General features: G+C 54.9%; 2 protein-coding genes across 4 annotated transcripts in view; one reads left to right on the forward strand and one right to left on the reverse strand.

Moving 5' to 3' along the window:
• On the reverse strand, positions 1-19,664 carry ARHGAP1 (Rho GTPase activating protein 1). 3 transcript variants are annotated; one of them, XM_014861304.3, is made up of 14 exons: positions 19,187-19,323; positions 15,245-15,426; positions 14,930-15,025; positions 13,525-13,554; positions 8,233-8,320; positions 4,734-4,865; positions 4,315-4,401; positions 4,015-4,113; positions 3,226-3,333; positions 3,068-3,144; positions 2,814-2,891; positions 2,208-2,336; positions 1,917-2,020; positions 1-1,766 (listed from the first exon to the last, which is right to left on the reverse strand). In XM_014861304.3, exons 2-14 carry the CDS (start codon positions 15,381-15,383, stop codon positions 1,578-1,580), a joined length of 1,356 nt encoding a protein of 451 aa, XP_014716790.1. In that variant the 5' UTR covers positions 15,384-15,426; positions 19,187-19,323; the 3' UTR covers positions 1-1,577. The 3 variants fall into 3 exon arrangements, with proteins under 3 accessions (XP_014716790.1, XP_070343714.1, XP_070343712.1); XM_070487613.1 differs by lacking the exons at positions 13,525-13,554; positions 19,187-19,323 and adding an exon at positions 19,534-19,664; XM_070487611.1 differs by lacking the exon at positions 13,525-13,554 and having other exon boundaries at positions 19,187-19,373.
• Positions 19,593-20,906, forward strand: part of ZNF408 (zinc finger protein 408) — a 10,095-nt gene continuing 8,781 nt past the window's right edge. The window contains exons 1-2 of the mRNA XM_014861302.3: positions 19,593-19,732; positions 19,955-20,232. Of these exons, the coding sequence (XP_014716788.2) occupies positions 19,684-19,732; positions 19,955-20,232 (327 nt within the window). The 5' untranslated portion in view covers positions 19,593-19,683. The remainder of the gene's footprint in view (positions 19,733-19,954; positions 20,233-20,906) is intronic.

Raw genomic sequence — 20,906 nt, forward strand, 5'->3', positions numbered from 1 at the left:
GGCAGTTTCCATCTCCATTTTTATTGAAATACAAAATGTGCAAAGGTGAAGTACATGATTGGTGCCGAGCAAGTCATTAAGTGTGAATGTGAACTCTTGATTCACGGTATAAGCGCCGCCCACCCCCGCTGCCTGGGTACAGACCAGTGAGGCAGGGGACAGACAAATAGATCCGCGGACTCCCCGGTAAACGGGGCTGTGAGCAACGCCTGATATACAAAGGAGGGCAGAAAGCAGAGGCCCAGGCCCAGCTAGAGACACACGGACTGACAGAACCAGCAGCCACTCCAGGCCTGGGTGTCCTGACATGCCAGTGCCCTGGGGAGAGAGCCCAGTGAGGTCAGGGCAGGCCTCACCCGGCTCCCAGATGGACCTGGGCTAGACGGTGAGGACCCCCACGCTACAGGCTCTAGCCAAGGCTGTGAGACAGGGCCGCAGGAAGCGGGGGTCCCCAGGGTTCACCAGGAAGGAGTGTAATTCTAAGGGACACAGCTGGAGTGAGGGATATCCATCATCATCAGGGTCCAGGTTTTCTGAAACACACAGGGCCCTGGGGATCCGTGCTCCTTGGGGGAGGTTGCTAGAACTCACCTGGCGGGGGCCGAGCTAATTAGCAAAGTCTCTGCCTGGCCCCTCCAGGAGTCCCCAGCTGGAAGAAGGAGCCACCACGGATCCTGAGGCACTGAGTCATCTCTGCCAGAGCAGGGACCAGTGTGACTCCACAACACACATGTCCGAACAGCCCCAGGCTGAGGATCTGTCCAGGTGGGAAGGGAGGCAAGGTATGGGGGCCTGAGACTGCTTGTCACTGGTCTGACCAGACTCCAGGGGATTCTGGGGGTGGGGGAGAGGAGTCTATTTCAAATGGATGCTGGGACTCCACCCTGTCATCCAAGCTGCCAGTCCTGGCAGAACCAGGGGGTTAGGACATCCTGGGGGCAGTACCACTTGGGAAAAGAGGATCCAGGATGCATAGAAGAGAAGGCAGAAGTAGGAAGCCGAGTCCAGTCTCGTCATTCCCTAGCTGTGGAAATACCTAAGGCTGAGCCATCAGGGGCCAGGACAGGAGCAGGCTGCTCGCACCCAGGCCCTCACCCAGACAGGGAGGAGCCTCAGCAGGGCCGGCCCACGCCAGCTCAGCCTTTCATTCCCCAGCAATCAGGAAGGGGAGGACCAGCCCCAGCTACCAGCCCGTGGCAGTGATTTTGGCATCTGCAGTTGCCAGGGAAAGAGAGGCAGGAGGAAGCAGGAAAAGGGGTGCTGGGGCCAGTCCTTCCATTGAAGAGCCAAGGCCAGCTCTGCAGAGCCCGGCGGGAGCCAGGGATCCAAGGAGGCAGTGAGAAGTATAAGGCGAAGAAAACGTCTTGCGGCTACAGCGAGGCCTCCAGGGCCAGAGAGGTGGGCCCGACAGAAGGGGGAGGAGGAGCTGCCCGGTTGGCTGGCTCTAGCTTCCATCGCCCGGGGGCCTCATGGCCCCTTCCCAGGCAGGAGCCCCGGGCTCCCATAAGGCTGATGCCGAGAGGAAGAGTCCAAACTGGGGCCATCAGAGAAGGGGGCTGGTGGGGCAGGGGTGGGGCTCAGAGCCCCTTGGAGTCAGAGCTAGGGAACAACTCCCACTGATGGTCCAGGAGGAACTTGGTGAAGGTGTTGATGGGATTAATGGCCTTGAGGGTGATAGCAGCATCCTTGGCCCACAGCAGGTTAGGGCCGAAGACGACAGCCAGGTTAGTGTTGGTCATCTTGTTGTGGTCAGAGTGGGCAGAAATCTGTGGAGGAAATCGGGGGGCTGCAGCAGGAAGCCACAGGCCCTGCCTCCCGCACCCACGCCAGGGAACAGCAGGGGCAGCAGCTCCTCCTCCCTCCCCCCCGCCCCTCCTGCCTCCAGATGAGCAGTAGAGGCGCGCCTGAGGTCTCACCTCCACCAGGAAGGCAGTGAGGAACCGGAGCACCAGGAAGTTCTCCTCAGGCAGCGTCCCGAGGGCCTGAAGCGTTGCCTCCACTCTCTGGCTCTCATCAATGTCTATGAGGAACAGGGCCCAGGTTACAGGGGCCCAGGGCTGGGCTGGGGCAGGAAGCCTTAACACAAGGCTAGAAGGGAGACCCCAGCCAGGCTTTCCTTGGAGGACAGGCCAAACCCGCCTGCTCCGAGTCCAGCTCTGCCCAGGCAGAATAAGCGCAGGGCTGGGGAGGGAAGAGAGGGCACTCACTGAGGAAGCCCACAACGTGGTGGTAGAGGTCAAAGGTGAGCAAGGGCTCAGGAAGCTCCCGGAGGAAGGTCTTGAGGATGACCGCTGGCAGGTGCAACTCGTTGTACTGGTCGAAGTCCACAGGCAGCCCTGGAGGGGGGTGCGGAGGAGGAAGGATGGGGGGTTGCGGAGGAGGAAGGATGGAGAGGAGCTGGGCCCAGCAGCCCATCTAGAGGCCACAAGCCGCCTCCTGCCAGGGAGCTTCCTCTTGCACCCGCCTTCCCGTCTCCCTCTGTGACAAGGGGACGCAGGTTCAGGCTGTCTGGGTGGAGTGGGGCCCCCTAGCACACACTAGTTATTCCTCATCTCTGAACACACCCGAACCCAGGACCCTGACCAATGAGGGAGCAGGCCTGGGACAGCCAGGCGGGAGTGTGACGCACGTAATCCTATCAAATGCAGCAGAAACCCCTGACAGGAACAGAACAGGAACGAGAGGAACAGCAGAAGGCAGAGAAGCCCCCGACAGTCACACCCATGCCCCCAACCTTACCACACACACACACACACACACACACATGGTCTGCACCGGCCCTCTGGGCCTGGACACGTCCCATGACTACTCACCCATGTTGTACTTCTGCTGCACCTCTCGTACAATCTGGGTGTTGGCCGACCTCCGGAAAATGCCCTCAGTGGTGAGAGCTGGGAGACAGTGGGCCTGGTGAGTGTCAGAGCTCTGGGCAATGTGCAGACCCCCCATTCTCTGTCTTGGGGTTCCAGTCAGGGTCAGTGTGGGTGCTGACGCACGTGGGCCCTCTCTCAGCCCTGCCCAGCAACTTCCCCAGGGAGCTGGAAGGGGGCTTGGCCCTGGCACCCACCGTGAAGCCGCAGGTAGGCAATGGTCTCCCGCAGCACGAGTGGAATGGGCTCATGTTCTAGGTTCTTGTCGCGGAGGCTGTGGGAACAAGGGCAGTGAGACGGGTCTGCGGCCTTCCCGGTCCCCGGGCACCAGGCCTGCCCACCCTTCCATACTCACTGCTGCAACGAGACCCCAAATTGCTGGTTGGGCAGAGGCGGCCGTGGTGGCATGGGCTTGGGGGCTGTGGCAGGGCTCTTCTGTGTGGACTTGAGGAAGTCATCGTACCTGGGGGAGCAGACGGGAGGGTCAGGCCTTCTTCCCGGCTCTAGCGCCATGACAACCTCTGTTTACACAGGTTACTTCATTCCATCCTCATAGCAACCCTGCTTCACGCACCAGAAAGTGCAGACTTTTTTTTTTGAGGAAGATTAGCCCTGAGCTAACATCTGCCGCCAATCCTCCTCTTTTTGCTGAGGAAGACTGGCCCTGAGCTAATATCCATGCCCATCTTCCTCTACTTTATATGTGGGACGCCTAACACAGCATGGCTTGCCAAGTGGTGCCATGTCTGTACCGGGGATCCGAACCTGTGAACCCCAGGCCGCCGAAGTGGAACGTGCACACTTAACCGCTGCACCACTGGGCTGGCCCAAAAAAGTGCAAACTTTAAAGAGATGCAGTCACATAGCTTTTAAGGGACAGAAATGGGATTTGAACTTGCCCTCTCGGACCCCATATGCCTTCATATTCTTCTTGTACCTGCGGAGGCGGAAGGGGAACTCAGGAGTGGGTGTGGAAGGACAGGCCCAGAGCTGCGTTCTGAATCATTACACTCGCTTCCTCTGTTTATCTTGGGGTTCTCAAGCCTTCCTCTCCCCTTGGCCGGCTTGTCCTGCCCCCCTCCCCCACATGACCTACATGGACACGCATGCCTGGGGACGCCTACAGCCCCTGCCCCGGCCTCACTTGAGCACTTGGCGAGGGATGCCCAGCTGCTCCAGCTTCACGTGCTCGCTCAGCTCACTCAGGTAATTCACATAGAAGATCTTCTGCCCAAACTTGAAGCTGCCGAAGGAGGAAAGGGCATGGGTCAGGGGGCGGGCCTGCTTCGGCAGGCCTCCACTGTCCCCTCAGCAGCCCACCCAGAGCAGACAGAGGCCTAGCCCCAAAGTGGCCCATCGCCAGGATGCTAGGCCTCCTCAGGTTTCTGCTTCAGAGTTCAAGGGCAAGCACGGGAGGCCACCGCCCCGCCCTCGGCCTGCTCACCTAATGATGGGCTTAAAGAGGATGAGCAGGGTCTTGATGAACATGGTGGGGTGCACGATGTACAGGGCCTTGATGTTCTTCTTGTACCTGCAGAGGCGGAACGGGAACTCAGGAGTGGGAGTGGCAGGACGGGCCCAGAGCTGGGCTCCGAAGGGACCTCTTCTGATTGGACCACTGTTGCCCCATTTTACAGATTATGAAAGAGGCCCAGAGAGGTGCAGCCACGCGGAAGGTCACAGAGCGAGTAAGTGCAGAAACTGGGATTTAAGCCCCAGCCACTCTGACTTCAGATTCTGAGTTTACCCAGGTGGGGCACCTGCTTCCCCCGGCGCGGAAGGAGCTCCTGCCAGGTGGAGGGCAGCCCAGAGCCTGGCGGAGCTGCTGGCTCCACAGCCACCTGCCCCCAGGCCCCAACCCACTTGCGGTCGAACTCGCGGTAGGCGTCCCGGAGCCAGCTGAGCGAGGGCTTGTTGTCGCTGGTGAGGCCATGGTGCAGGTACAGCAGCGTGTAGTCGCTCTCCACGTACTGGTCCAGCGTGTGCTTCAGGTACCTGCGAGAGAAAGGCCCTGCTCAGGCGCGCCTGGGGCCCCAGCAGCTCTGCCTCTCTCGCACCCTCCCCACGAGCCCGAGCCCTGCCCCAGCCCTGCCGTCTCTGGCCGCATTGCAGGTCGCTATGTTGTTGGGAGGAGGTACAGGGTAGTGGCAGGGCTGGGCGGAGGAATAACAATAATGACAACAACAACAGCTCTCAGTTCTGGGCGCTGACAGGAAGCCAGGAAACCAGGACTCTAACCGGAGCCCTTTTCCGTACCTGTAGGAAAAATAGGAACAATATTTCCTCACAGGATCGCCCTGGGTCAATAATAATGACGACAGTCACCGTGTGTCAATATTAAGCTTTTAGTGCCTACCAAGTGCTCTGCCCACATTATCTCATGCCCGCCTCCTAACAATTGGGGCTGAAATTATCCCTTCTCACAAGGGAGGGCGGTGAGGCTCAGAGAGGTCAAGTGCTTCTCCAAGGTCACACAGCTTGTGGTAGAGCCTGGAGGTGAACTGACTCCAAAGTCTGTGTTCTCCACCATGGGACAGCTCTGCCTTTGACACTTGAACTCCTGGAGCAAGCTGTAAAACACTGTGCCCGTGGGGGGGAGCCGGGTGTCCAGAGGGTCCCCTCCTCTGCTCCAGTCACTAGGCTTTTCATGGACTAAAGAGCCAGATCTCAGGTTCCCTGTGCTCACATGGTACCTACCACTCCAACACACACACACACACATACACACATGGTGTTGAGCCCCGCTGAGGGGGAGAAGTGTGAAGGAATGAACAAGAATTCCAGAAAGGGAGAGGATGCAGTGGAAAGCTGGCTGGCTCCCGGGTCCCAGGAGGACCACTGCTCCAGGCTGGGAGGCTGGGCAGGCAGGATTACTAAGGCCTTCCAAGGGCATGTCAGGAAGGAGCCTGGGGAAGTGTCCAGCTACAACCTCACACAACCCAGAGAGGGTAACCTGGACCATGGGCGCTGGGCTGGGCCAGCACAGGCCGGCATGTGGGGCACCGAGAGCTGAGTATTAATGTGATTCTGACTGTTATTAGCTATGCAATAATTTACCCCTCATACGCATAGAGCGCTTTGCGGTTTGCAGAGCCGTCACAGAAAAAGATGGCATTTTGCAACTATAAAATAGCAAAAACTGGAGTGAAAATACACTCATTCTTTGGATGTCATGACCTTTTGGAGGGCGATGAAGTGATGTTTATCAGAAGCTAAGAAATGTCCCTACTCTTTGACCCTGTAAAAACATGGCCAGGAATTTACCCTAAGGAAATAGTCAGGCTGTTTGTTGCAGCCTGTTTTATGATGGGAAAAAAAAAAAGTAAGCAGCAAGCTAACTGTCCAATGACAGGGAATTGGTTAAATACATCACAGGCCATCTATAAATAGAATACCTCACAGGATGTTTCTGCAGACAGAACCCATCTGTGAAGCGAGATGTCAGAACAGTGGTTACCCTTTGGAGAACTGGCTGAGACAGCAGAGGGAGGTTTGTGCAGGTGACAGGAGCATTCAGTTTTGAAAATTCATCAGACAGTATACATAATTGGTTCACTTTTCTGTATACATATTGTATGTCCAAAAAAAGGGCTTTTGAGGATGTTCTTAAAGAACGTTTAATGCTCAGAAGATAAAAATGTTATGTAAGCTACGAAGCTGACGACAGAGTTCTGTATATGTTATAAAAAACAATAGGAAGTGAAGAGGCTAGAATATTAACAGTGGTTTCCCTCTAGGTGCTGGTTTTACAGGAGATATTTTTTTTATAGTTGTTTTTATTTTTTCTTTATAGCTACCTACATTTTTCTAAATTCTTGAAATTCGTAAGACTTTATAAATGTATACAATGACATTTCATGTATATCCTCTTGCCTAATCCCCACACGACCCTGTGAGGGGGCACCATTCTTATTTTTATAGGGCTCAGAAAGGACCGGCCGCCAAAGCACACAGCTAGTAAGAGGCTGAGCTGAAGTCTAATCGGTCTTCTGAATCCAAGCTTCAGGAACTTTCTATCTCAACCTCCCAGAGCTGGGTGGACAGCTGGGAAAGCCAAGTCTGAGACAATCGGACTGAAAACAGGAGGACAGGACTCATCCATGCTGGAGGCGCCTCCTCGCTCCCAGCAGGGCTTGTGACCAGGCCAGGCGGGGGTGGGGGACCTGCCCAGGAAGGGATGGAGGACAGACAGGACGGATGGCCGGAGGAAGCCTCAGCGTGGAGACAGCCTCGCTCAGCAAGTTCTCTCCTGAAAATTGGGTGCTTTCCCATCCCCATCCTCTGACTTCCTCCCTCTGGGACTATTATCTGGCCAGGAGTCTGTCACCTGCCTTGTCAGACGAGATAGAGGCAGAAGGGAGGGCATGTGACTCAGCCACCCTCAGGCGGAGCTCCTTGGCCTGTTCCTGGCTGGGCCACGTGGTGGGCCTGGACAAGCCCCTGCCTGCCTGTCTGATGAGCTGCGGAAGGAGCGGTCAGGTGGCCAGAGAGAAAGAACTCACACGGGCTGGAGGGACTCGGCCTCAGTCCTGGCTCATGGGGACCACAGAGACTCTGCACCCGGGCCTGGCCCCGACCCCTCAGCACCCCCTACACGCACAGCCCCATTCAGGGTCCCGGAGAGCTGGTCTGGGCCATGTAGACATTTTCAACTGCAGGGAGTGCTCTGAACCGGTTGGGACAGAAGTGCAAGCTGGCAACTGGACACACGTTGAGGAGCCTGGGAGGAAGTCAGTTACGGTCTGCCTCCGTGCTGTGCGCCCCGCGCTGGCGCACTGGGGGTCAGGAGTGAATGTTCATCGGAACACGGTCTGGCGAACTCCTGCTTTCAGTCAGCCTTCGGACTCTCATCAGGAGATTTCTAGACCAACATGAGCTATTACATATATTTGGTGAAGAACCCCGACAGGTATAGAAGAATCCCAACTTTGGCACAAAATAAGATAACACTAATTATTCACATAAGTGATGAAAGTCTGCAGCCATATCAGACACCACATCATTATAATAATCAGGCCTCGCGTTTGGGTGGTATTTTACTTTTCACAGCATTTTCAGGTGGAGTATCTCACACCTACGAGAAAGAAGGGCTGACTGATTATCCCGTGAAAAGTGGAGAGAAAGAGGCCTAAAGAGATGAAGACACTCGCCATGGCCACGCAGACACTTTCCAGGGCTAGAACCCATGTCTGACTCCTGGCCCAGTGCTCTCCCCTCAATGTAAAGTAGCTTCCTCAGGAGAAGAGGGGAGGTGTAGAGGGCGGCAGCCTGGCACCCCGGGCAAGGAAGGACAGCAAGGAAAACGGTATCAGGCTCTCTGGGGGATCTGGGCACGGGTGCAGACCTTCCCCGGGCTACTCACCCCAGGAGCTTGCTGTGGTCCAGCTGGTGGCTCGGGGGCATTCGGCAGGCACTAAAGACAATGATCTTCCGCCCATACTTGTCATCTCCTAGGTGTGGAGAGAGATGGAGCACAGTGGGTGGAAGGCGAACCCAGAGAAGCAGGGTAAGGAATTGAAGGGTACTAGGCCTGGAGATCTCCATGGAGCACAGGGGCCAGAGCGACCCACGCAGGTTTATCTCTGGGCAGCTGCCTGCATGCACAGGTATGTCACTGAAGAAAGAGGGCAGGCTGCTCTCATGGCTAGTGAGCTGGGGTATAAAGAAATAACATGACTTTATTTATTTTTTTGTGGGGAAGATTGGCCCTGAGCTAACATCTGTTGTCAATCTTCCTCTTTTTACTTGAGGAAGATTGTCGCTAAGCTATCTGTGCCAGTCTTCCTCTATTTTATGTGGGACGCCACCACAGCATGGCCTGACGAGTGGTGCCAGGTCTGCACCCGGGATCCGAACCTATGAACCCTGGGCTGTCGAAGCAGAATGTGCAAACTTAATCACTACGCCACCAGGCTGGCTCCTAACATGACTCTTAAAAAAGACACTAATGGGGGGCTGGCCCCGTGGCCAAGTGGTTAAGTTCACGCGCTCTGCTGCAGGCGGCCCAGTGTTTCATTGGTTCGAATCCTGGGCGCGGACATGGCACTGCTCATCAAACCACGCTGAGGCAGCGTCCCACATGCCACAACTAGAAGGACCTACAACTAAAATATACAACTGTGTACCGGGGGGCTTTGGGGAGAAGAAGGAAAAATAAACAATTAATTAAAAGAAAAAAAATGGAAGGAAGTACTGACATGCTACTTTGTGAATAAACCTTGAAAACATTATGCTAAGTGAAAGAAGCTATATACTGTATAATTCCATTTGCACAAGCTATCTGGAACATGTAAATCTATAGAGACAGAAGGCAAATCAGTGGTTGCCAGGTGCCGGGAGGAGGGGAGAATGGAGACTGACTGCTTACGGGCACGGGGTTTGCTATGGGTATGGATGTAATTTTGGAACTAGACAGAAATGCACAACATTGTGAATGTACCAAGTACCACCAAATTGTACACTTTAATATGGTTTTGTTATGTAAATTTCACCTCAATTTTTAAAGAGTCACACCCGCCAAAGCAATTGTCTTGCCAGTCATCTTAAAAGTCCACACTTATTCCAGAAGCACCCCCTCTGAGAAGCATGTATTTGGAAAACTTTTTGAAGCTACCTTCTCAGCAAGTCTGAGGCCACTGAGGAAATCAGTCTGATTACTACTTAGCACTCATTTCTCCTTTTTGACCTCTGACAACACTTTCTTTTTCTTTTTTTTTTTGCTGAGGAAGATTAGCTCGGAGCTAACAACTGTGCCAGTCTTCCTCCACTTGATATGTGAGTTGTTGCCACAGCATGGCTGATGAGTGGTGTAGGTCTGCGCCTGGGATCCAAACCTGTGAACCCGGGCCGCCAAAGTGGAACATGCTGAGCTTAACCACTACACTACAGGGCTGGCCCCCACTTTCTGATTATTGATCACACCTGGCTCTGACTTCTAAACACTTCTAAAAATCACGTCCTTTCTCCTTAAGGATATTCTAAACATGGAGTTCAGAAGAGTTTGTAATGCTGTGGGATAATGCTCATTCAGGTGTATTCTCTCAGGGATGTTTGTCCAAAACTAATCATACTTTGGTCTGACCATCTGGCTTTGTCATGAAGCCGGGAGCTCCCGAGACATATGCTATTACCCCCCCAAAGTGAGATGTTTGAGGGTCAGCATGGATCAGGAACCCCAAGCAAGGCCTGATGGGGACAAGACCTGGTCCCCACTCCCCATGTCCCCAGGACCTTCCCTTCATCTCTACCCTCACGCCTCTCCAGAGACACCAAACCACATTTGCCTAATCCGGATTGCTTCAGAGGCGAATACAAGACCACTTACACAACCGTGAAACGCACTAAGTCTGGCCCCATCCCCCTCTGAGCATTAATGCTCCCTCTACGCCTTGCTGGGTGTCCTCTCCACATTTACTAAGCCGCAATCTTGATGATCCTCCTCAGCCAGTGACTTCACCCAGGAGTCAGTGCTTTTCTAAGTGGTTGCTAAGGCTCTGACTCTTTTCTCTTGGGCTAGGACAAGGCTCAGTGGAGAGGCTGAAGGAGGCTTCTGGAATGTGGGCAGAGTGGCCCCCATCCCTGCTGGCTGTGCGGCTGAGTGTTTGGCCTGAGTCAGCAGCAGTCTCAGCAGTCTGACTACTGTGTCCAGCCTCTCAATCAGCCCCTCCAAACCTCCCATCTCCACCCAAAATATTGCCTAGCCTCTTTTGGTTCTGGAAGGTCCTAGGCGGGAATTCCCCAGGTCAGGCTCTAAGGCCTGGTCCACCAAACCAGAGAGAGGCTGTTCTCCCATCTAGACTGCCCCAACTTCTAGCCCTGGGGAAATACAAACACCTACCTGCCCCCAATTTCCTTGCTTAACTCCTCCTGAACCCCACCCCAGACATCCTCTGGGCCCCCAGTCCCGTAAATGATCCCTGGAATGGCTCACAGGCCTCTCCCGCTCACACCATGCGCACTTCCAACACAGAGGTGCTTCCAGCCCTGTCTAAATCAGGCTGCTCTGAGCCTCTGCTGGTCCTCGTGCCAACAGAACTTCCTCTAGACAATTCTGCTCCCCTCCTCTAGGCTAACTCCTTTGAATCCTTAAGACTCATCCCAGGCAGTCACCTCCCAGAAGCCTGTGTCCTTTTCTCCTGCCCCCAGACAAGTTGGCTGTCCCTTGTCATGGCTCCCAGCACGAGCCATCATCCATCTGTCCTGACGCTTTGACTGTCCTGTCTAACTGTTTATGTGCCTGTCTCCTCTCCTGGCTTGTGAGCAGCTTGAAGACAGGACTGTGTCTCGTCCATCTTTGAAGCTCCCGTGCTGGTCTGGAGCCTGGCACATGGCCAGTATTCAGTAAATGTTGGAAGCCTGCACAAAGTCACAGGTCAGCAGTACACCGTATGCACAGTTCTATTTCTGAGTTTGTTCACAATGCTATCTAGGTTACAGGACTGCTTTACACAGTGACTTTCCCAGAGCGTGGGACACAATTTCTCCAGACTTACAAAGAGAGAACCCTCTGCAAGCCTGTCTGAGGTGGAGAAGGTGCAGCTCCATCCAGCAACAGGCCTGTTTTGAAGCACCAGGTGCCACCTGCTCTTTCATAACCTAGCCTAGATCCTGATGTCCTGGTTCCTTCCAGGCCAGCCACGGGTGGCTCTGGGCCTGCTCTGATTCACTTCCCACGGCCTCCGACAGGAGAAGGAAGAGCAGACTGGCGGGGGCAGGGACAAAGGGTTAGAGTGGCAAGCACAGCCTCACGTACAATCTGGAGCTTCAGAAAGCTCTAGGCCTCCACCCGAGAGCGGGTGAGGGGAGGGACGTCATCTGCCTCCTCCCCTCTAAGCAGAGGAAATGCCCAGGATGTAGGGGAAAATGCCAGGAGGAGCACGGGGGATTCCAAAATATTCTTTCCATCCCTCACCCGTAACAGTGAGGCAGCCCTCACTGGCTGGCGAATTTGAGGCCTTAGGCAGGGCAGAAAGTCTGAGCTCACGGGGCTCTGGAATTTAAAGAACTATTAACTAGTTAAGCAAGCAATTGGGGTGAGGGGCAGGGGCCCACGGTTCCCTTGCTCAGCTGGCTGCAGCACCTCATAAATGGGAAACTTTGGGTTCTCAACCAGGGCTCCATCCATGGGCATCCACCAACGCCATGATGTCATATGAAAAATATTACAAGCACATGCACGTGTTTTCTGGTGGGAGGGGTCCACACCTTTCATACTCTTAAAGAAAACTCAGACCAGTCTTAAGAACCACTTCACTGGCCTGTATGCTCCTCAAAAGAAGGAATATGTGTTTTTCCTCGCTGAATCCTCAATGCTGACCACAGGGCTTATTCCAGTAGGTGCGCCATGAATGCATTTTGAATGAAGTCAGGATGGGAAGGGGGCACAAAAAGAGGATCAGTGAGGGGCTGGATGGCAAGACACCCAGGCAGGCGAGGAATGAGATATGGGCAACCCCAGGGTCTGGCCCTGCCCTCCGCTCCTGGAGTGGAGTCCCAGTGCCAAGTCCTTGCATGACTTGGGCATTTTCCAGCAGGCAGGGTGACTGCTGCTAGAAGGAGCATTTGTAGAAGGGCCTGGAACTCCCCTCCTGATCTCAGAAGAGAACACACTTCTGCCCTGGAGACTGAAGGGAGAGAAGGAGATGGCAGCACCGGGGTCTCCAGAGCCCTGGGGGTGAGGGCTAAGGAGGAGCAGCGTGTTTGTGGAAAGCCCCAGGAAAAGAGCAGCCACCTGACAAGGAAGCCTCTGCATTCCCCGGATACTGATCAGAACTCTCCCAGGGAGGCCTGGGTGTTAATGAGCAAAGCCCAGCCACTCCAGCAGGCATTCTGGGAAGCGCCAGACCAGAGCCGCCCGCCCCACCCACAACCTGCAGAGCAGGCCAAGGAGATGGGAGGTGGGGGCTGGGCAGCGCGCTGGAGCCGGCTCACACAACTGTTAAATTGTTAAATTGTCAGGAATACTGCAAGCCAGTTGACATCATGTGGTAGTCTGAAATCTGCTGTGGTAGAAATCGCAAATGCAGCAAATAATAGCCTTTTTTTTTTTCCTTTTCTGGAGGGCCAACTGTTAAACGTTTACCAGCACACCACTGGAAAGAACCCACTTGGACTGGGTCAGATGTGACTGTGGAGCGTGACAGCCACGGTAGCAAGGAGAACAGAGGCTGCAGAGGAGCTGGGGATGTAACCCATCCTCCCTTCCACCACGTGCTCCTTCTCTGGTTTCTAATGCCAGGAAGCTGGCCTCTCAGGACATCACCGTGGTCTCATCCAATGAGTCTCACTCTGGCCATTCAATCCACACTCCTCTCACCGGTCAGAGAGACACACATGGGGGACAGCCCCAGCAGGGGGGCCCTGAGCCAGCACTCAGGTGGGGCCACTGCTCATGGCCAGCACCTCCACCCTCCATGGACAAGACTCCTCCTTCTCCCAAACCTTCTTTCCCTTTGGGCTCTGAAGGGGTCCCCACACAGTCCCCACCCTGTCAAACCTCCCATAAATCCTCTGCTATTTCCGGCTCCCAGGCACCCCCAGCTCCCAGCTCCCTGAAGTGGGGCTGCAATTAAGCTGGCCCCACCTGGCCTCCACCAAGACCCCTTCCTGATCCACAGCCCAGAGGCCAAGCACAGAGAGCCAGGAGCGCACCTACCTGGCTGGGCCCCCTCAGGCTCATCGCACCCTGGGGAAACAGATACACTCTTTGCAGCTCTGCTTGCGGTGGGAAGAGGGGTCCCCCGGGGGGTGGGGGTGGGCCAGCCTCCCCTGCTCTGCCTGTGACGTGGCCACATAGGCCAGGAGGATGTCAGGATAGAGACTCCTTCACATCAGACGCCCACCACGCCCCGATCAGGTCCACCCCTGGGAGTGAGGAGAAAAGGTTCCGAACCTTCAGGGGACTCTCCTGTGCCCAGGGCAGGACCAGGCCAGGAAAGAACTCCTAGCCTTGCTTCTGTAGGGGGGAGAAAGGCCATGGCCAAGGCCCCAACCCAGACCAGGGCAGGAACACAGATGCCATGGAAACACCTTTGACCTTAGGGGCAACGCTCTCAACTGCCCCATCCCTCTCTGAGCCCCACATTCAGGAGAGATGGCCCTTCCTGCCACTCCTCTGTGACCAGATGCCTCAGGGCCCCTCACCAGCGCCACATTGGGCTCAGGGGCCACGGGCTCCCTGGCTCCCTTGCCCACCCCAATGCCTCAGAGCAGGGCCGTGCTGTCACCCTTGCTTCCAGCTGCCTGACCTCACCAGTGAGGACAGACAACTGTTTGGGGAACAACAGGATCCTACAATTCCAATCTTCTCGTCGAGCAGTAGGACCCTAAGGGCAGCCGCCAGGTCATCACCAGCCTTGCTACCCCTCTGCTCCTGGAGTCTTCTGGGGCCTGCATTACGGACAGGAGGTGGGAGCTCATGGAGCCGAGACCAAGGGGGGCTCCGCACCATTCTCAGCAGGGTAGTGCATCTGCCAGGAACCTGAGACTCCAGGGCTCGCGTGGCCCATAACTTCTGGAAAAAAGCTCTGCCATTCCGGACTTCCTTGGAGGTAGGGTATCCCAGGAGGGACTGGCACCTCCCTGCTCCCCAGTAACTGATGGGGTAGAAGAGCTGCCATGAGGGCAAGGGGAGGGGAGGTGAATGACCACTTATTCAGGGCCAACCATGTTCCGACTCCGGGCTGGGCCCTGACATCCACTCACTATTGTACTCCTTTCAGCAACCCTGTGAGGAAGAAATGAGTTCAGAGAGCAGAGCTGGAACTCAAGCTGGCATTCTGACTTCAAAGCCACTAGGCCACACTGCCTCCCACACATGATCTGCCAGTGGAGACAGTGGGGTCACAGGTCAGGATGTGGTTGCGGGTGAACAGATCAAGAGGCTGTCACCATCAAGCCTGTGATTTTAAAGAACGATAGATGTGCTCAGGATCCCCAGGGTCAGGGGTCAGACCTGCCCCTCCCCACAGCTGCTCCCCCTAGGAGGGCAAGAGGGGCTGGCTTCCTTATGCCAGGAGTGCAGACTGTGAGGAAAAAGGTGCCATACTGGGTGTGCTCACCTGCCACCTCCACAATCTGGTGCCGGGCGATGTCATAGTAAGGGTCATCCCACTTCAGGTGTGTGACAGGTTCCGGGGAGCTGCTTTTGGAGTCATCTGAGGAACACGGCAGAGTCAGGGGCTCACCTGGGGGCTGGCCCAGTGTTCTCCCTGAAACTCGCGCTCCTTGATCCTCCCCTCAGTAAGGCTTGTGCTCCCAGCCCCACCCTGCGGCTGCTCTGCTGGCCCCCACCCGCCCTCCTGGGGTCTCCCTTCGGCAGGAAGGGGTCTCCCCACTGAGGTACCCATGGCTGCCTGAGATCTGGCACTGCCGACCTGACTTGGGAAAGTCGGGCATGTCATCTGAGGGCCAGTTCTTCTCATCAATGGATGCTAGCTTCAGCTGGTTCAGAGCCTGGCTGGTGTCATCCAAGGTCAGGTCCTCCTGCAGCTCGGAGAGTGGGTCCATGGACATGCCTGTCCCCCACAGCCTCACTCCACAGAACCCAAAGAGAAACCTGGAGGGGGGATGTAGCAGGTCAATGACATCCTCTTTTTACCTATAACTTCTACAGCAAGCCCTCCTGCCCCCACTCTTTCCTCTCCCAAGCTGCCTTGTTCCTGTTCCTCAACACTTCTCATCCTTGCCAAGAGCTCCGTGTGGCTCCTGGTTCTCCTGGTGTGACAGTTTGCTGGCAGGTTGCCAGAAAAGGCAGCTGGGACAGAGATGGCACAGCTCAGTGCCTGCCTTCAGGTCCTCCAGCTGGACAGTGAAGAGCTGTGCCAGGCCCTGTGTTGCCCACTGCCCAGCTGGCTCAGTCATGCAGTCCCAGCTGCAAAGGGTAGAGGTCCAGGCCCCTCTCCACACGGGTCACAGAGCACAGACGCTTCCCAGGCCCCAGCAGGTATGCAGTAGAGATGTTGCCAGAATCTAAGGAGCACAGGGATGCTCCAAACCCCCTGCCTGAAAAAGGGCAGCTGTGGCCCTGGCCACTCCATCCCTGACCCCTGGCCTAGGCAAGAGGAGGTGGCCAGAGACCACAGGGTCCCAGAGAAAGGCCAAGGCTGAGGGGCCCAGCTGGGTTTGCCCTAGGACAGAAACAAAGAGCAGGTGATAGAATCTGCCCGCCTGCTGGTCACAGCAGACTACCTGCAGGCCCCTGGGGGCCTGACTTGGGAAATAGCACTCTAATCTGCAGGGAGCTCCTGATAACACTAGTTTCAAAGTGGGAAAGATCAATAGACTGCCCCAAGGCTGGGAGGGCACAGCCGGGAAAGAGGGAAGGCTGTGACATCCAGAGGGCTGAGATGAAGGTGAAAAACAGAACGGCAGCTACAGCAGGCTGGGAGGGAGAAGAGCCTACTCTGACCCTGGGGTTCCCCAGGTCTGGGGTCTGGCTGTCAGGACATGCCTGCATGTGGCCTGGGGGCAGCACCTTCTGTCCTCAGCCCTAAGGGGAAGCCAATCCCTCTCCCACCGCGAGCTCACCATCTGGGTGAGGGAGGGGAGTTTCAACTCAACTCACTCAGTCCAACCCCAGAGAAGAGGCTGCTCTAAGCCCGCTGCATTCCTGAAGCCCAAAAATGACATATATGGTCAGAGAATCGGCAGAACAGATAAGGAGTGTGGGACAAGACCCAGGCGCGGGTAGGGGGAAGAAGGGAGAGCTGCCAGCAGAGATCCAGACCCTGAACACCTCTGGGCTCAGAGACTACGCAACAACCTCCTGCATACGTCACAGCCGAGGACTCTGGATGGTAAACTGGCTCCCTGTGCCTAGCAACAACCACCCCATTACCAGGGCAACCACACTGATTAGGTGGCAAAAGCTGTTTCAAGCTCCTGAGCCTAAGCCCAGCAGCTGAACAGCCAAAAAACAGTCCTCTTCTCCCCCTTTCTCTCCGAGGGCCTTATCTGCTACCCTTATTCACTCCGCTGCTTACCACCAAAACATAAGTCCCTTCCCATGAACACAGAGAAAGATGACTCTGATTTGGGAGTGCCTTTCTCTCAGGGAGTGCTGCTGGACCCCTCACCCCAGCCCCTCCTCCATCTTCAACCCTCCAGTGCAGGCAACCCTCAGCCTTGAGGAATCTATTCCTGACTCATCTCCATGCTCCTTCCCCCCTTCAACCAGGAGACTCTGAGGGCTCCTCAAAAGGGGACCCTACTGGGTAGCAGGGACAGAATTCAGCTCAAAGCAATCCTCTGTAGGCCTGAGCCTTGTCTCCATCCCTGCTCTTCTGTCACTGCCCAGGCACCAAGTGCTCCTTCAGCCCCGCCCATAGCCATCCCAGAGAAGTCTTTCTGCATACAGCGGGTGCTTGATGCAATGAAAAAGGCATGGGATGAGGTATATGGAGAACTGGATTCTAGCCCTGCCTAAGCCAATGAGTTGCCAAGATGCTGGGCGAGTCCTCTTCCTATCTGGGCCTAAATTTACTCATTTATAGAAGTGAAGGTCCCTCCCAGAAATATAATTCTCCGGTGTTCTAAAATACTTGTGCTAAAGTGAACAACAGAATTAGAAGGAGCAGCTGGGAGCTGAAGTATATGTGAGGGAGGGAGGGAGAGACTCTCTAAAAGGGAGCCGAACTTGAACTCCATCTCTTTTTCCAGTAACTCCTCCTGTTTTGTCAGTCTTCCAGGACTGACCCCTCCCCCGCCCCATGGCCTCCATTTCCAGAATAACTAATCACAGTTGTTCCCACCTCCCCAGCCAGACAGGCCTCTCTCGCCACCCTCCAACCCACAGCTGTTGCCCGCTGTGAGCCCAGAAGAGGAGCTTCCCTTCAGGCGAAGGGTCAGGAAGCACTAACATAAAGCAGTGGAAATGAAGCATCCTGGCTGCCTAAGACTCTAGCCACCTACAGGCCTGCTCCACGCCCTGTAAAATACTCCTTACTTTGAGATTAATTTTTCCCTTCTCAGTAGGTAACATGTCTACCTTTACAAAAATCTTCGAGAATCACTTTAACCAGAGGTTTTAACCTCTGGGAAGTCCTAGATCTGTCGGAAATTCTGATGAAATTGGTGGACTTTTTCCCTAAGAAAAATCAGCACGTGCATGAAATCTTGCATGCAATTTTAAAGGGTTTACAGGCCCTCTGAGAATCCCTGTTTAGGAATCCCTGACCTGCACATACATATGGTGACGGATGGAAACTAGACTTTTGGCAGTGAATGCAATGCAGGCTATACAGAAGGCGAAATATGATGATGTACACCTGAAACTTACATAATGTTATAAACCAATATGACCTCAAAAAAGTAATTTAAAAAGTGGGCATCTGGAGAAAAAAAAAAGACCCCCTGACTATTCAGAACTATGTCTGGCACATGGTAGATGATCAGTCATTTGTCGAATGAGTGAATGAATTATCTAAGTGGAGAAGAGAACCAACATTTGTTGAGGGTCTATATAGCACCACGAACTGGACACAAATTATCTAACTTTACAACAGGACCAGTGAGGCATGTACTACTAAGCAGTTTGAGGAAAGTGAGGACCAGAAAAAATAAGCAAATTGCTTAGGGTCATACAGCAGAGCCAAAATTTTAATCCATGTCTGTCTAAAGTGGTCTCTTTGCAAGTCAATCCCTCAATACTTCTCTAAGTGACCGTCATTCACGCGATTCTCAGGTTTCAGAGAGGTTCTACAAAAGGGCGAAGTAAAGCCTCTCCCCTAATCTCCTCCGCGAAGAATTTAGAGAACAACTTGAAATTGTATTCTCTGCCGTTGGGATCGCCCTCCTAGTTGGGGCTCCAGAATTGCAAAAACGCAAATCCCACAATACAACAGCAAGACTTTCAACTACAATCGCGTTTGCATAGAGCTTCATGGCTTACAAAACTCGAATGTTGAGTGTAATTATCCCATTTCACGGTTTGAGAAATAGAGACGAAAGCGTGGCCTAATAAGTGGCAGGGTGGAACACTTCCCCCAAATTTCTTGTTTTTAGCGCTTCGCCAGATCGGACCAGGGAGACTCCTCCTTCCCATGGGCTTGCTCGATGACAGCGATCTGACCTGGACTCTGCCCTGGGGAGAGCAGGAGGAAGGCAGCGAAGGAGGTGAAGTCCTCTCACTGCAGACCCAGGAGTGGGGCACAATCCCCGCAGCGGGAAGGCCAGGCTCCCAGGCCCCATCCCACCCCTGCTCCCTTCCTCGGATCCGCCTAGATCCTCCCCATCCGGACCCCATCCCTTCAGACGACCTGGCCAGTCCCTTCCCTTTCCCCACCACACCCAGGGAGACCCCGCGCCCTGCAGCTCACCGTGGTCAGGCACTGCTCCCTCTGCCACGCCTGTCAAAGCGCCGCAAACTTCCGGCTCCGCGGTAGAACGGGTACCTACTCCTCCCACTCTCTTCACTCCCCAACCACTTCCGCCACACCTCCACCCCACTTCCGACCCGCTGCCCGGTCCAAACATGGCCTTTCCAGGAGCTCCGCCCATTTCCTGTACGTGCCCACCGTAGGGGGGAAAACGGCATAACTGTCCGACTCGTCCCTCCCAAAGGAGGTGGCTGGAACAATTAGTTCCGCTTTCCCTGCTACTCGATTCTCCGGTGGACCTCGGGAATCCTAGGCTCGTATTATCCTCGCACAGAGTTTTGCCTCACCAGTACTCCCAAACTCCTGGTCCTGGGCACCAATGAGATCCGACTCTTACAATTCTTTCCTGAGAGGAAATTTGGAAGGCAATGACTGCTTCCGGGGGGAGCTGAGAAGGCGACGCTCACTTCCGGCGGAGGCAGGCTTTCCGACCCGGGATGGAGGAGGCCGAGGAGCAGAGCCTGGAGCCGGTGAGAGTGTGGTCGGGTGAGTGACCTGCGATGTCCGCGACCCTCTGCCCTGGCCACGATACACCTGACGATCTCCGGTCAAGCCCCTGCTCCCGAGCCCGGGCTCCTCCTCCGGGGGCCTCAAAGCCTCTGGGGGCTTCTGGAGAACCCTCGTCCACCCTCAAACCTCTCAGGGGCCTGGCTGGACCGGCGGCTTCCTGCCGCACTTTCCCCACCCGCTGTCTTCCTGTCTCCGCAGCCCCCGAGCGGCGCCGGGGCCCCGACTCAGGATGGAGCCCTTCCGGAGGAGGCCGTGCCCCCGGCCGCAGGGACTTCCCGGCCGGGCCGACCCGAGTCCTCCGCGCTCTACAGAGCCTCCCCCGGGGCTTGGCCCTCGGCCCCTCCCTCGCCGAGGACCAGCGCTTGGGGGTCTGGTGTGTCGCGGAGCCCCTGCAGCCGGGACTGCTCTGGGGGCCGCTGGAAGAGGAGTGTGACTCCGAGCAGAAGGGCGAGGCAGTGAAACCACGGCAGGAGGAGGTATGGCGGGGCAGGGCGTCTCCTCTCCGTGATGGGAAGTTTGGAAGAGCTTGACGTTTCCGGACAGCTCTCCAGCGTGCTAAAAAAAAGCAGGGTATTTCCAGGTGTAGGAGATGGTTTTGTCGCTTCTCTTCAGGACTCTCTTCCCTTTGCTTGCAGTCGTTAAGGAATCGAGGTGCGAAAAGTTGCTAAAAGCTGAATGAGTAGTGTCAGCAGTGATGAAGGTCAAGATCAAAGATTTATGAAACTAAACAACCATAGAAGCAAATCCCAGCCTTGTCACCTGGCTAGTTAAATGGCGTGCCTGACTTAACTCATGTAAAATTTTTAGAAATGGCTGTTTCCTTTATTTTACTCCTCCAGAGTTATTTGGAGGAATAGATGTAAAAACGCAGGTAAAGGGTTTCATCGCATAATGAATACTAAAAAAAGTTGATATTCCTCTTACTACTACTTCTGTTTAGTACTTACTGGAAGGCAGTAACGTATTTGATGTTGTCATTCTTCACACCCTTGGGAGGGAGATGAGGGGATAGTCTTTTTGGGTTTTACTGAGTGAAAAAATTAGATGACACAGTCCTGTAGGGGCAGAACCAGAGACCATTCACCTTCCAGGGGCTTCATCTTAGAGCTGTCTCAGGAGAGGTTTCATCCAGTTTTTTTTTTTTTTTCCA

Source organism: Equus asinus, chromosome 17 (assembly GCF_041296235.1).
Source record: "Equus asinus isolate D_3611 breed Donkey chromosome 17, EquAss-T2T_v2, whole genome shotgun sequence".
In the NCBI taxonomy this organism is placed as follows: domain Eukaryota; kingdom Metazoa; phylum Chordata; class Mammalia; order Perissodactyla; family Equidae; genus Equus; species Equus asinus.

Bases quoted from the DNA above. Each gene is read 5' to 3' on its own strand.
- ARHGAP1 (XM_014861304.3), bottom strand. From the start codon at position 15,383: ATGTCCATGGACCCACTCTCCGAGCTGCAGGAGGACCTGACCTTGGAT. The intron at 3,145-3,225 runs GTGAGTATGGAA...TTGTTCCCACAG, and splicing joins TTTGGGGTCTCGTTGCAGCA to CCTCCGCGACAAGAACCTAG. The intron at 2,892-3,067 runs GTGGGTGCCAGG...ACTGTCTCCCAG, and splicing joins TGCCTACCTGCGGCTTCACG to CTCTCACCACTGAGGGCATT.